This window comes from Equus caballus, chromosome 7, assembly GCF_041296265.1.
Source record: "Equus caballus isolate H_3958 breed thoroughbred chromosome 7, TB-T2T, whole genome shotgun sequence".
Taxonomy (NCBI): Eukaryota; Metazoa; Chordata; class Mammalia; order Perissodactyla; family Equidae; genus Equus; species Equus caballus.
This window is the reverse complement of record NC_091690.1, coordinates 76734466-76747378: the sequence shown is the minus strand read 5'-3', so window position 1 is coordinate 76747378 and position 12913 is coordinate 76734466. Positions and strand designations below refer to the sequence as shown.

Here is a 12913-nt window from a genome sequence, read left to right as displayed (position 1 = left end):
AAGGGCTCTAGAGGTTCTTGTTGCCCTGATCTAGTAGAATCTACTGGAGGCGGCATTCTAGGCAGCCAAATCTCAACTTTGCAGTCCTTGAAAATTCTAGCGTCAGAAAAAAAAAGTTAACTTTATAGCGGCAAAGGCCTAAAACAGCCTGCTGTATCCATCTTCACAGTAAAAAAATATAATTGCTGCGGGGGTTAGATAGACTTTACCCTAGGGCCCCACCTTCCCAGAGTGGTCAAAATAATGCCTTTGAGAGTCATTATTTTCTGCTTTTACAGCTGAAAAATGTCCCCTCCCAAGTGACAATTCTTCTCTTCAAATATATCTTAAAACTAATTATTGTCCTCAAGATGTAAGTCAAACTGTTACATTCTCATGTCTTGTCTTAGCTCTGATTCTCCGAAAGTTGAGATCCTAGTTTGTCTCTCTGAAACAACTTTCTTTACAAGATCTTGGGGAACAAGATGCTGTCTTTTTTAGAATTGTGTAGACGGGTTATTCAGCTTGGTGAGCCTCAGAGATGCAAGCTGCCTACAAGATCCCAGCGAGGCTGCATGCACTAATTATACATACCTTCATTCTGTTCATGTAGAAATAGGAACTTGAGGCTTTGACTGGGCATGGTTGGTATACGGCAATTTAGTGAAAAATAGATGACTAGAGTCAGTACTTCCTAAGCTAGGTCTTTGACCAGTGCCTTTTCTGCTGAGCTATATTTATTTCTCAAACTCAAGTTGGGTGATTTTCAACAGTAAAATAGGCTGGTGCAAAACATGTTTCTAGACAAGAGCATTTAATTTTTTTTCCATTGCTATTTAAATCAAATCATAAAGAGAGCCAACCTCAGACAGGTGGTAGAGACCCCTGCCCTTCCCCCATTCAGGTCTACCTCTCAACTGTGACCTCATCACTGACATCATATCCCCTAAGGCTGGCCCTGAAGAAGGGCAACTGACACCCCTATGGGACCCAGGTCCCTGCAGGGCTCTCCTGGGAGGTGGCCTCTGCAGGACGTGGGGAGAGGACATCACTGGACACCTATTGGTCCCTGCGCCCAGGTGTGCTCACATCTAGGCTTCGACAGGTCCTCAGGTGGCCTTGTATTCTTTTCTGGAGGAAATATGGCACAGGCTAGGGAAGAAGGAGGAGACAGTCAGTTGGTGTCTGGTCGGGAGCCATCATCACACATCATCAGAGTGTCTGTCAAGACCCCACAAGACTGCCAGGAATTTATGCTGGCAAAAAATAGCAGCATCCTTCACTTTAAGAAACAGATCTCTAAACGCCTTCACTGTGGTGCTGACAGATTGGTGCTCATCTTCACCGGAAAAATCCTCCAGGATCAAGACACACTAAGCCAGCGCGGCATCTTTGATGGCACTACAGTCCACTTGGTGGTGAGGAGCCAGCTGAAAAGAACTCTGCCCAGTCCTGGAACTCTGCCAGGCCCCACAGGCCACTGCACCCATCGTTCTGAACCCTCCACCTCAGAGAGTGCCTGGATGCTAGCCAGGCTGGTCCGGCTCGTCCGGAGCTCACCTGATCTACCTGACTTCCTTGGCCAGCTGGCTCAATTCCTGATGGCTGCACCTGAGTCTGCAGCACAGTTCTTGGAAGACCCTGTGTTTCAAGGCCTGGCAAGTGAGAAACCACCCAATACCAGCCATGTTCCTGAAGCCTCAAGGCCAGTACAGAAATCCAAGCCAGCTCTTAAGGCTCTCGAAAACTTGCAGAACCCAGCCCAGCAACAGGTGCTCCTGCAGGCAGACAAACGGGGACTGGAGGCCGTGAAGGCAGTGCCAGGTGGTAACAATGACATGCATCAGGTCTGCTCTGATATCCAGCAGCCCATGCTCTCCACTCTAGCTCCACTGGTCGCCTCCAAATGCCACAACCTAGGTTCAGAGCCTTGCAAAGGGGATGCCAATGCTCACAGCAGTAATGACACCACCGCCATCACCACAGCCTCTGCAATAGCCAGGCCATTGACACAGGAGGTCAGTGCAAGAGTAGTTTCCCAGGGTAGCACCATGGCCTCAAATCAGGCCAATTCAGGATGCAGGCCTGGTATGTCGGACTTGTGCTCAGGCCAGGATCTTCCCTCCCAGGATAGCCAGCAGCCCTTAGGGAAAGCTGCTCTAACCAGTCAGCTGCGACCTTCACCCTTGTGTAGAGCCTTGCATTTTCTGCAGCAGAATCCAGCTCTGATACACCTGCTGGCAACTGGCAGCCCCCTGCAACATCATATGCCAGTACTTCCCATCCTCACCAACCCACGAGCACTGCAGGCATTGATACAGATAGAAAAAGGCCTGCAGATATTGTCCAGGGAGGTGCCTGGGCTGGTACCTTGTTTATGGGGCCCAGGTAGACCACATAGGGCTAGAGGAGCCCCTGAAACTAGGGGTGGAGGACAGAGTCATAAAGCAGACCCAGTGCAACCCACCTTGGTCGTTCTTCAGCTCCTCCATGCACTGGCCAATGCCTGCTCCCAGTCTAGTCAACTCTCACCCTCATCCCCCCTCACTGAAGGCCACTACCAGCAAGAACTGGAGCATCTGAAGGCCATGGGTTTTGTTAATCATGATGCCAATTTGCAGGCCCTCATAGCCACAGGCGGAGACATCCACGCTGCCATTGAGAGGCTGCTGGGGGAACCAGAGGCCTAGGTCCCTCCAGGTGATGCCCACTATGCACCACCCCATGGAGGGGGAGGAAAAGGAAAGGGAAGGGAAGGGGAGGGGAAGTAGCTTATTTTGGGAATTCCTCCTAATCAGATCATGTGCACACTTGCACAGCCTCTCCCTCACCTCCCACGCTTGTTCTACATTAAAAAGATTGCTTGGATCTCGTGTGTGACGTCAATTTGTGGGTAGGTGGGCAAAGAAAATGTTGTTTGGGGGAGGGATTGATCATATTATATGGTCTTGGGTCTGGGCGTCACCTCTTCTCATACCCCTAATCTCAGAGTATTTTCCAAATTTGAACAACAGGTGAGAAAATCCTTAGTTTTTTCAGCATCTTTACTCCTGCTCAATTAGTACCCCAGTTCCCTGCCAACATTACCATCATCACCATAAATTACCTCTAGATGAACTCCAGAGTGACTCTAAAGGAATCCTGGCCTTTGCTGTCCTGGGAAGCCATGACTATGGGCTCTGGAAGCCACTCACTCTTTGACTTTATTTCTGCCTTTAGATCCAGTCTCTTGATATTGAGGAAAGATGTTTGACTTCCCTCTCAGCTAGTCTTATTTTGAGAACTGCTTTTATCAGGATTGTGTTCTCAGGAGGTCAACTCCTACTACTTCTGAAGCTCCATCTTCTCTTACTATTCAGGCTTCTTCCCTTTTTGCTGCAAAATACTTGACTGTGCTATCTTACTGGCTACTGAACTATATCTTTCCTTCTGTCTCTGAAATTCTTGCAAGTACCTCTTCTTTCAGTGACCATGTTTCACCATCCTTTGCAGTCAAAGACTCGCCCCCAGTATGGTATAGAAGCTTTCTCCAACTGTTTCTCATTCCTCATCTTCCCAAATTTTTCTACAGTGTTTGATATACTGACCCTTCTTTCTTTAAGATGCTTCATTTAATCTATTTTCTTTTTCATTTTCTTAGAGAATGGTGCTTCCTGAGATTATGTTACATCAATTCTTTATATATCCTTTAAAGAGTTTAGCCATTTCCTTGGCTGTGGCTCTTCTCTGCTCATGGTTCCTAAATCCTTGAGTCTGTTTGTACTTTCCACAGCCTGCTAGCCTTCCCTTTGGGTGTCCCAGAAGAACCTTTGGATCTGCATTTCCAAATATAGCTCAGCATCTTTCCCCTTGCCCCTATTCCTACTCTGAATTCTGTGGTCCTTATGTTTTAGTGCAAGTCATCAATACCTTCCCAATATATCTATTCTCTTCTCTAAAACTCTGACCTATCATTGAGGTGACACATAGTGTAGGCAGAGGAAGCATGCTCCAGAGGACCAGTGGCTATATGTAACCATGTGGCAGGATAAAAGCTGATGAAACAGAGAAGAGGGAGCATATCGGGAGAATAACTTTGGAGGAAACGAGGGACTAAAAATTCAGAGCAAGCCCCAGGCATCAATTGAGCCTGAGATGAGAAACAGCTGAATCTCCTGCTTCCTGGGGGCCAGGGAGGATGGACATCTCTGATCTAGTTACTGTGACTTAATTGTGTTGTGATGCAACACGAACTTAGAGACCTGAAGGTTGTGGAGGTCAGGGACTGTGGATAAAACACTTCGAGGACCTCACTTCCCAGCAATGAGTTTGGTGCACAGTTTTCTCTTCATTTCCCTGTAGCAGCAGGATGTTGGTCTGAATTTCTGAGATCAGCGATGCATGTTTGGTCTCAGGGAAGAGTTAGAGTTGCCGGGGTGACGTGATGGCGATGGGCAGGGCAGTATCCTGGGATCCTAGAAGTATGCTTCCCCTCTTCCATCAAGCAAGCCAGACTCCTGAGTGAGGAGGGAGATCTAAGCAATAATGTTAATAGCCTTCCTGGGGGCTGATGTTGCTACCTCTAGTCTGATAGCAACCTACTAGATTCTACAAATCACCCTCCTCCTCTAGGAACTATTGCATTCTAGCTTCATAGTGATAAAAGAGCCAAAACAGAATTTTAAGAAGTGGAGCTTGCTGCCAAGGCTGCAGAATCCTCCATCTTTCTATAGTATTGTAATCTTGGACTTTGTTCAGCAGTGGGAAACTGTGGGGAAGAACTGCTCTGTGCTGTACTCACAGGGCGTCAATCCAGAGTATAGGCCACAGCTAGATCCTGTGCCAAGGTGTTAGCAGCTGCGTGGTCCCTGCAGCCAAGATTATCTCTTTAGGCAGGTGAGATGTTTCTGGAAAAGCCAAAATTAGAAAAGAATATTGGAGGGATCTCTGCTAAAATAATTCCTTTCTGTAATACCAGTGTTGGAGGGGGCTTAAAGGTTTAGGGAAAGAGGAAGCATCCTGGGTAGAATGGGTGGGCTGAATCCCACAATGTTTGCATACACATGCATCAAGTCACAGAACAATACACAATGAAAAATATGGCCACTGAGACATATAATAGACTTATAAACTAGAGTTACAACAGATCACGTGGAGGATATTACACTGCCCCGCGATTATAATACTGTAGAAAATAAACTTTGATAGCCCTGTTCATAAATTTTCAGTCAGGCATTATAAGAGTTAGAAGTGCAGAGATAAATTATCTCTACTCAACAGCAATTATTTATTGGAAGTCTGTCAGTGGTGGATGTATGTTACAAACCCTTACTTAATTTCAATCACAGACATATAGTCAGTACACAGACATCCATTCACAAGGTGATGGAAAGGCTTAAACATCCGCTCAGAGTGTGGGACCTCCTTTTGACATACATGTCCTTCTTTGCTCAGTGCCTGCTGATATCTAAAGGGGATCCTGACAGCCTCCGACATCACTGATGAGAGTCTCCCTTAAACTGTCATCTTGATATAATCCTGGGGTTGGAGGTTACCTACATCTGGATTACCATCCTCTTTGTGCCACGTACCTGGTGAGACAGCTGGGAATGCCATCCTCATCCAGGTCATGTTGATGAGCAATGTTATTCATATACCCTTTGTCTTCTTTCATTCACCAACCTGGCTCTCAGCTCCACTGGCCATTTTGTGGCTCTGTGCTGGAGAGATTTCCTTTGGTGGATGCCTGGCCCTGATGGTTTGTGTCCATTCTATCCGTGCTCTGGAGTCCACAATTCTTTTTACCATGGCCTTTGATCAATAGGTAGCTATCTGCAACCCATTGAAATATACAACAAAAGGAAAAATTTGGTTGGATACACCAGTTTGAGACAGAAGATGAGGATAGTGTAAAAGCAATGGTGGTTGGTTGATATATTTGTGGGTGGAACTGGGGAGCACTGGAATGCAAACTATAGGACTTGAATATATCTAATATTGGACACATCACTTTGCCACTTATGAACCTATATTTCCTTACCGGTACGTTAAGTCCCTTATAGCTCTATGATCCTGTAAATCTAATCCACAGGCAGGTACATTTTAAGTATTGCTGTGGGTGTTCACAGTCCTGAATCCTGGCCCTGTGTCTCATACTAACTTTCTGGGTTACGGAACTTCACTTTCTTCCAGGAATATTGTGAAGGTCATAGCAGGTGAACACTGTGAATCTGCTTTGGATTTTTTGATCAAATGAAATTAGAATCCTAGAGGAATGAGCATAGAACCCACAAAGATGCATTTCAGGAGCAGGACACAGTTGCAAAAGGGTTGAACTAACACCCACTCCCACTTTCAGTTTCTTTGTATATGTTTTTCTGCTTCTAAAATCATTACACTACCAGGTCCCTTTACATTTACTGCTTTAAAAGACAAAGCGTCTTCACTTTTGTTCCTACACTTTCTTGCAGGTTGGGATTCTCACAAGAAGCATGCATTTATGGTTCCATGTTGGTGATATCTATTCATCCATTCACTAACTTATGCAAAAATTAACTCCTACTATGTTCCAGGCTTACTCCTAATATAGTCAGATCACAAAGTAGGAAATGAAAAACTTTACCTGAGAGTATAAGTAATAAAAGTTTCTCGTTTACTGCTCACCTTTATAGCAAAAGCAATTACTCAAAAAAGTTGTCCACACTCATCCACACCAACTTCTTTTTTCTTATTCTCTTAGACTTGCTACAATTAGGCTTTTGTCCATATTACTCCAAAGTTTGAAAATGATCTTGTCAGGATAATCCAAGATGTCTGCATTGCTGAATCCTATGGTCTTTCCTCAGTCATCATCTTACTTGTCTGTCAGTGATAGTTGACTGATTCCTGTATTTGATACAGTTTATCACTCCCTCTTCCTTGAGACACTATTTGTTATCTTCCAGGACATTTTTGGATTAACTCTTATCTCAAATATTTTTCCCTCTCAGTTTTCTCTGCTGGTTCCTCCTTACCTTCCTGATCTCTGAACCTTGAGGTCCTTGTCTGTCTATTTTCTCTCAGGTCCTTGGTGTTTTCATCTAGTGTCATTGTTTGAAAGACCACATCTATTCTGTTGAGTTCCAAATTCATATTTCCAGTCCAGACTCCTCCCTTGAATTCCATACTGCTACATGGCCCAACCGTTGAGACCTTTCCTATTGAATATCTTTACGATATCATAAACTCAAAGTGTTCAAAAATAAACTCATGATCTTCCCCCAGTCTCCCTTGTCTTGTTCCAGTTTTTTTTTTTACCAAAACCTTTCGTGTTATCCTCGACTTTTCTCTCTTTCTTGATTGCAGTCCTGTTGGTGCTACCTTGAAAATATTCTGAGAATCTGACCATCTTTTACTATCTCCATGGTTACCATTCTGTCAAATCGCTGTAATTGCAATAGTGTTCTAAATAGTGCCTCTGCTGTCATCCTTGCCCCTGCTCCTTCTGCTTTGTTCTCTACGCAGCAGCTACATTGATCCTATTACAGACTAAAACAGATAATATTGAATTTTACAGGTGAGAAAGTAGGTACCGAGAAAGTCTGTCATTTTCCCAAGGCCACACAGTCTGTGATTGACTGAGACAGAGGAACCCAAGCTCTTTGATTCCAGAGTTTGTGCTCTTAGCTTTGTGCTGCTCTACAGCCAGAATCAATCAGTTCCCATGAAAGGAGTATGCAGCAAGTGTGTCCTGTCCTGCTCTGGCGCAGAGGAAGGGACCAATTAGGTTTCCAACACTTGAGGAGTTTAGAATCTCATTTAGAAAGAAAAAGCTCAGAGAATAATTCAAATCACAATAAAGAAATTATCTATAAATTAACTTATGATTAGCACAAATTGAATGTGTCCCTGATGCTGAGAAGTGTCATTAGCATATTACAATAACATGGGAGGCAGAGAGAGGTAGTAGGCAGTTTGCTCAGCGCTCAGAAGGAAGGATTCATTTTTCTTTTTTAATCCTGCATATGCTAGAAGGTGAGTGTGTGTGTGTGCGTGTTTTGTAAGAGAGATAGACAGACACTTAGGAGTGATGGGTGGGTTGAACTCTGGTCCTGGAGATGAGCTATGACATCAGGGAGAACTTGGCAGGGTTACTCCTCAGGGCCTCACCAGGGCTGAATCACTTAAAATCCAACTCAAAGGGTCTCCGTCAGCACAAATTGAAAGAGCTAGACCCAGGGCAAAAAGAAATAAGTATACCAATAAGGCAGGATTCCAAGGTAATTCTAAGTGTAAACTCTTCTCTGCAATTTGAGAATTGCACTGATTCATATGCAAAAATGGGATGCACTTCTCAATGTGGTCCAGCAGAAAAGTTGCTTAAAGCTCCAGTAGGGCTGTGTTCACAGAGCAGGTTAAATCATTCATGTATGTCCAATGATTGATGACATCTGTCTATCCTCAAAAGTTGAATTCCTTTTACGTGTGCACTTAGTAATGCATGATGCTAAATCCTGGGTTGTGGTGATCAGGGAAGTACCATGTTGAGGAATCCTGCTTTCTCCTATTAATCACTAACCTCACTTTACCACAGTCTTGAGTTAAAACTGATTGAAGATTCTTAACATACATACACACACAAAAGGAGACACGGAAATTTTTGGAGGTGATGGATATATTTAATACCTTGATTGTGGTGATAGTAGCACAGGAGAATGCGTGTGTCGAAACTCATCAAATTGTATACACTAAACATGTATGGTGTTTTGTATATCAATTACACCTCAATAAAGCTGTTAAAAAACTGATTGAGATTGATCCATCACTGTTTCAATAGAAATTGATTCACAAAACCTGCAAGAGCCACACATTTCTTCAGATCTTGGTTTGGCTTTTGAGGACCCCCAGGGATTTAATCTTACTCTGCTTCCTCAAGCTCTTTCAGCAATCCTCTTTGCTGGCTCCTTCGTAGACACTGGTCCTGTCCTTCCTTTTCTTCCAGTCTCTGCTTTACCCCTTGGGTCTTTCTTCCATGAGTCCTTCTGAGGCTACAGACATGACTGACCCCAGCCCACGATGGCTCCCTGCGTGTGAACTTACCTCTGTAGCTAGACATGGAGTGTTCCATGGTCAGAACTGGCACTTCTCCTCTTGTTTACTCCATGGACTCTGTGATACTTTTTCCTATAATTGTGTGTATTTTAGAACTGAGGTTACTAAGGCGATGAAGGGCAATTTACAAAGGCACTTAGATTGTGATCAGACCCCCCTGATCCTTCGTAAGGGATAATTTTATGTCTAAAAGAAAAGGGACCTCAAAATGGAGGGCCAGAGAAGTGGAGAAAATACAGTTTTAATGAGCACTATTCATATCCCAAGTACTGTCTAAATATTTTAGAGTTGTTATTTAATATACTTATCACAATAACTCTGTGAAGTAATATAATATAAATTAGTCTTAAATAAGTTATAACTTGGTTGACAATATTTAGAGAGACTATATAACGTTTTCATCTTATATTTATTTAATCAGCACTTTACACGTTAGGCACCATCTTATGTTTTCTACATTCATTAATTTATTTATTCCTCACCACAACATTAAGAGTTAGATATTATCATTATCATCCATTTAACAATTGGCCAAACTGAGGCATAGAAACATTTAGCACCATGCTCAAGGCCACAAAAGTTAGTAAGTAGAGGAACCAGGATTCAAACCGAGGTATTCTGACTTTAGAATTTGTGCTTTTAAATACCACCCAAAGTATTGGAACTCAGATTCAATTTACTTTAAATTTTTTTCTCTTTCCTACTTGGACTCATGAAATATCCCCACCATGAAACCCAGACTCCTTTCAAGAATAGGAAATGACTTGTTCTTTAGTAAATCAGATACTTCTGAGATAAAATTAAAAATATTAACTTTCTCAACTATTCAGTCGCTCAAGGAGCCTCAGAAATAAGGTATTTCAAAGTAATTGTTGATATTTCCAGTACAGCTGGCCTTTCCTTTTCCTTCTAGTGCTTCTGCCCAATGTAAACACCTTCCTCTCCTATCATAGGTCTTCATATCATGTAAATGCATAAAGACTGTTACCATACCTATTTGTTTTTCTCATCCCCAACCTCTGCTCAGAGCTCATAATGAGACTTTCTCTAGGTGAAGTAGTCTTAGAAGTCGACTCCGAATCTCTTTGGTCCTAGCCCCATAGATGATGGGGTTGAGCACAGGAGGCACCAGCACATAGAGATTAGCCAGAAAGATGTGCACAGGCTTGGGGACTCGGTGTTGGCCAAAGCGGTGGGTGAGGAAGGAGAAGAAGGCAGGAATGTAGAAGACCAGGATGACCCCGAGGTGGGAGCCACAAGTACTCAAAGCCTTGTGCTGGGCATCGTGGGATGGAAGATGAAAGACAGCACGAAGGATAAAACCATAGGAGATAGCTATGAGAATCGAATCCAGACCCACAGCCAGCAGGGCCACAGTCAGCCCATAGACAATATTGACAGTGATATTGGCACAGGCCAGTCGAGCAATGCCCATATGCTCACAGTATGTGTGTGCCATGACACGGTGCTGACAGTAGGGCAGTCGCCTCAGCAAGAAGATGAAGGGGGAGACAACGGCCACACTACGGAATATCCCCACAAGGCCAATTCGGCCTATGATGCTATGATTGAGAATTGTTGTGTAACTCAGCGGATGGCAGATAGCCACATATCGATCAAAAGCCATGGCAAGAAGAATCGAAGACTCCAGGGCATAGATAGAATGGATGCAAAACATCTGGGCCAGGCATCCACCAAAGGAAATCTCACCAGCCTGCAGCCACAAAATGGCCAGCGTTTTGGGCACAGTGGTGGAGCTGAGAGCCAGGTCGGTGAGTGAGAGAAGGCAAAGGAAGATGTACATCGGGGCATGAAGCACCCTGTCTGTCATAATGATAAAGATGAGAGTGACATTCCCAGCCAGTGCTACCAGGTACATGGCACAAAAGGGGATGGCAATCCAGGTGTGGGCCCACTCCAGCCCTGGGATCCCTGTCAGGAAGAGAGTGGCTGGGAGGTTGTTGTCACTGATGTTGGAAGCTGACATTCTGCTTGGAAAACAAAAGATTGTATCCAAGGTGTGATGGTGCACCAGTCCTGTACCATCAGGTATTCTGTTCACTCACGTAAAATGATGACCTTGTTGTCAAGTAATCTTTTTTAGACTGAGAAAAATATTTGTTGTTATTAACTTCTTCAAGAATCTTAAAAGACTCTAGCACATAATCTGCTTTTTTTCCCCTTCTGCTAATTCCTATATTTATCAGTCATGATTTGAGTCCTACATTCCAAGCACCAAGTTAAGTATTAAGTATTAAGCTTATAAGTATATTATAATAATTAAGTATTAATGCTTATATAAGTATTAAGTATCTGTCAAATCTGGCCCTTCAAGACACGTGTCCCACCACATCTTGAACATTATTTATTAACTTTCAGTCCACTGACATATAGGAATATTGCCTGCCTCATTTCATTCATGCTGTTTCACATGCCTAGGAGGTCTTCTTTCTTTATTTTCCCCTTCTCTATATTTTAAGCTTCAGTGAAAGTGTCCCTGCTTCCCAGAAACCTTCCCTTTGTAATCTGGTCCTCAGTGATCTTTTATTTTTATTTATTTTTTATTCTTCCACTACTTTGCAAAATCCCATTGGGCTGATACTATCTCTTTATGCAATTATAACCTTTACACTGGTAATGAGTGTCTGTGCGTAGATCTTTTTTTTTTTTTTTTTTTGGTGTGGAAGATTCACCCCGAGCTGGCATCTGTTGTCAATCTTCCTCTTTTTGTTTGAGGAAGATTCTCCCTGAGCTAACATCTGTTGCTGCCACAGCATAGCTGCTGATGAGTTGATGAGTACTGTAGGTCCACACCTGGGAACTGAACCTGGGCCACTGAAGCACAGTGCGTCAAACTTAACCACTATGTCACAGGGCCAGTCCTTGTGCCTACATATTTTGATCAATGTTTGCTAACGAATAAATTCTGATAAATCTTGGTAACATGCCACTGATTTTTTGACTTAATGATATAAGAATGTTTCTTTTTATATTCTGTGTTTGTAATGTATCTTCCCAGATATACACCAAAGAGCTTCTTTATATAACTCATCTGAAATGCCTAGAAAGAGTGTAGGCACCCGCAATATGCTTAGATATCTCATGATTGAATATCTACAGTTATTTGAGCTTCATGAAGGTATAGTAAAAGAAAGCAAGGGATACATCAGACATGCTAGATTGAGAGATAGCATTCCCTACTATGGTAAAGTCAGCTCAAAGTCCTGCGTGCCTACCACCGTAGTGTCTGGAAGAAATGGACAGATCAGAATGGTAAAGGCTGATGGAGACAGATTGAGGGAGAAAGGAGAGTGTCCTGGGTTTGCTAATAATGAAGATATCCTGGAAAGGGTTCTGTTTTCACTATAGAAGCCTAGCTAGTATTTACATATACTGTCTCTCTTGGTAACATATTGTGTGCTTAAAGAAAACCTTTGTAGGATTCCAAGAAACTTAAATTCTACCCTGATTCTATAACAAGATTGATGTGGGACTTTGAACAAATCTCTCACTCTTCAAGCAGTCTTAATTTGGAAAGAGCAATGACTCTGTAGTCATTCTCTCCTTTTCTACCTGATCGTTACATGGCATTGGAAAAGTCCCATAATGTTTTCATGCCTTAGTTTTTTCATCTCTGTATTGGGAATGGCATCACTTGGCCTACTAAAGACTTCACAAGACTTCACAAGATTTTATGGTTGAGCAAAAAATAATATGCGTGACATTAAAAATTTGGTAACTCAAAATAATCCCCTTCTTATTTTTTTTTTTTTAAGCTCTTTATTTCCACACAGATTTCTGGAGAAAATAGAGTATCATGATCATTTATACTCTTAACCAATGGGAAGACAAGGTCCAGAGAAGT

The 12913-nt window shown here is 42.9% G+C and overlaps 2 protein-coding genes across 3 annotated transcripts; one reads left to right on the top strand and one right to left on the bottom strand.

Annotated features, from left to right (window-relative positions):
- The first annotated feature begins 912 nt into the window (after nucleotides 1-912).
- Nucleotides 913-2843, top strand: LOC100147283 (ubiquilin-1). Its single transcript, XM_005612088.4, has one exon. The coding sequence runs from the start codon at nucleotides 963-965 to the stop codon at nucleotides 2667-2669; it is 1707 nt and encodes a 568-aa protein (XP_005612145.1). The 5' UTR covers nucleotides 913-962; the 3' UTR covers nucleotides 2670-2843.
- Nucleotides 2844-3005: 162 nt separating this feature from the next.
- OR52D1F (olfactory receptor family 52 subfamily D member 1F) lies at nucleotides 3006-11035 on the bottom strand. 2 transcript variants are annotated; one of them, XM_001499081.4, is made up of 2 exons: nucleotides 10107-11035; nucleotides 3006-4226 (listed from the first exon to the last, which is right to left on the bottom strand). In XM_001499081.4, the coding sequence occupies exons 1-2, from the start codon at nucleotides 11033-11035 to the stop codon at nucleotides 4172-4174; spliced, it is 984 nt and encodes a 327-aa protein (XP_001499131.3). In that variant the 3' UTR covers nucleotides 3006-4171. The 2 variants fall into 2 exon arrangements, with proteins under 2 accessions (XP_001499131.3, NP_001378331.1); NM_001391402.1 differs by lacking the exon at nucleotides 3006-4226 and having other exon boundaries at nucleotides 10079-11035.
- Nucleotides 11036-12913: the final 1878 nt, after the last annotated feature.

Coding starts and splice junctions, on each gene's coding strand:
- LOC100147283 (XM_005612088.4), top strand. CDS start 963: ATGGGACCCAGGTCCCTGCAGGGCTCTCCTGGGAGGTGGCCTCTGCAG.
- OR52D1F (XM_001499081.4), bottom strand. CDS start 11,035: ATGTCAGCTTCCAACATCAGTGACAACAACCTCCCAGCCACTCTCTTC. Junction 4,227..10,106: donor CGGAGTCGACTTCTAAGACT/ACTTCACCTAGA, acceptor GACCTCCACAAC/CTTCAGGTCTCTAAGTTCGT.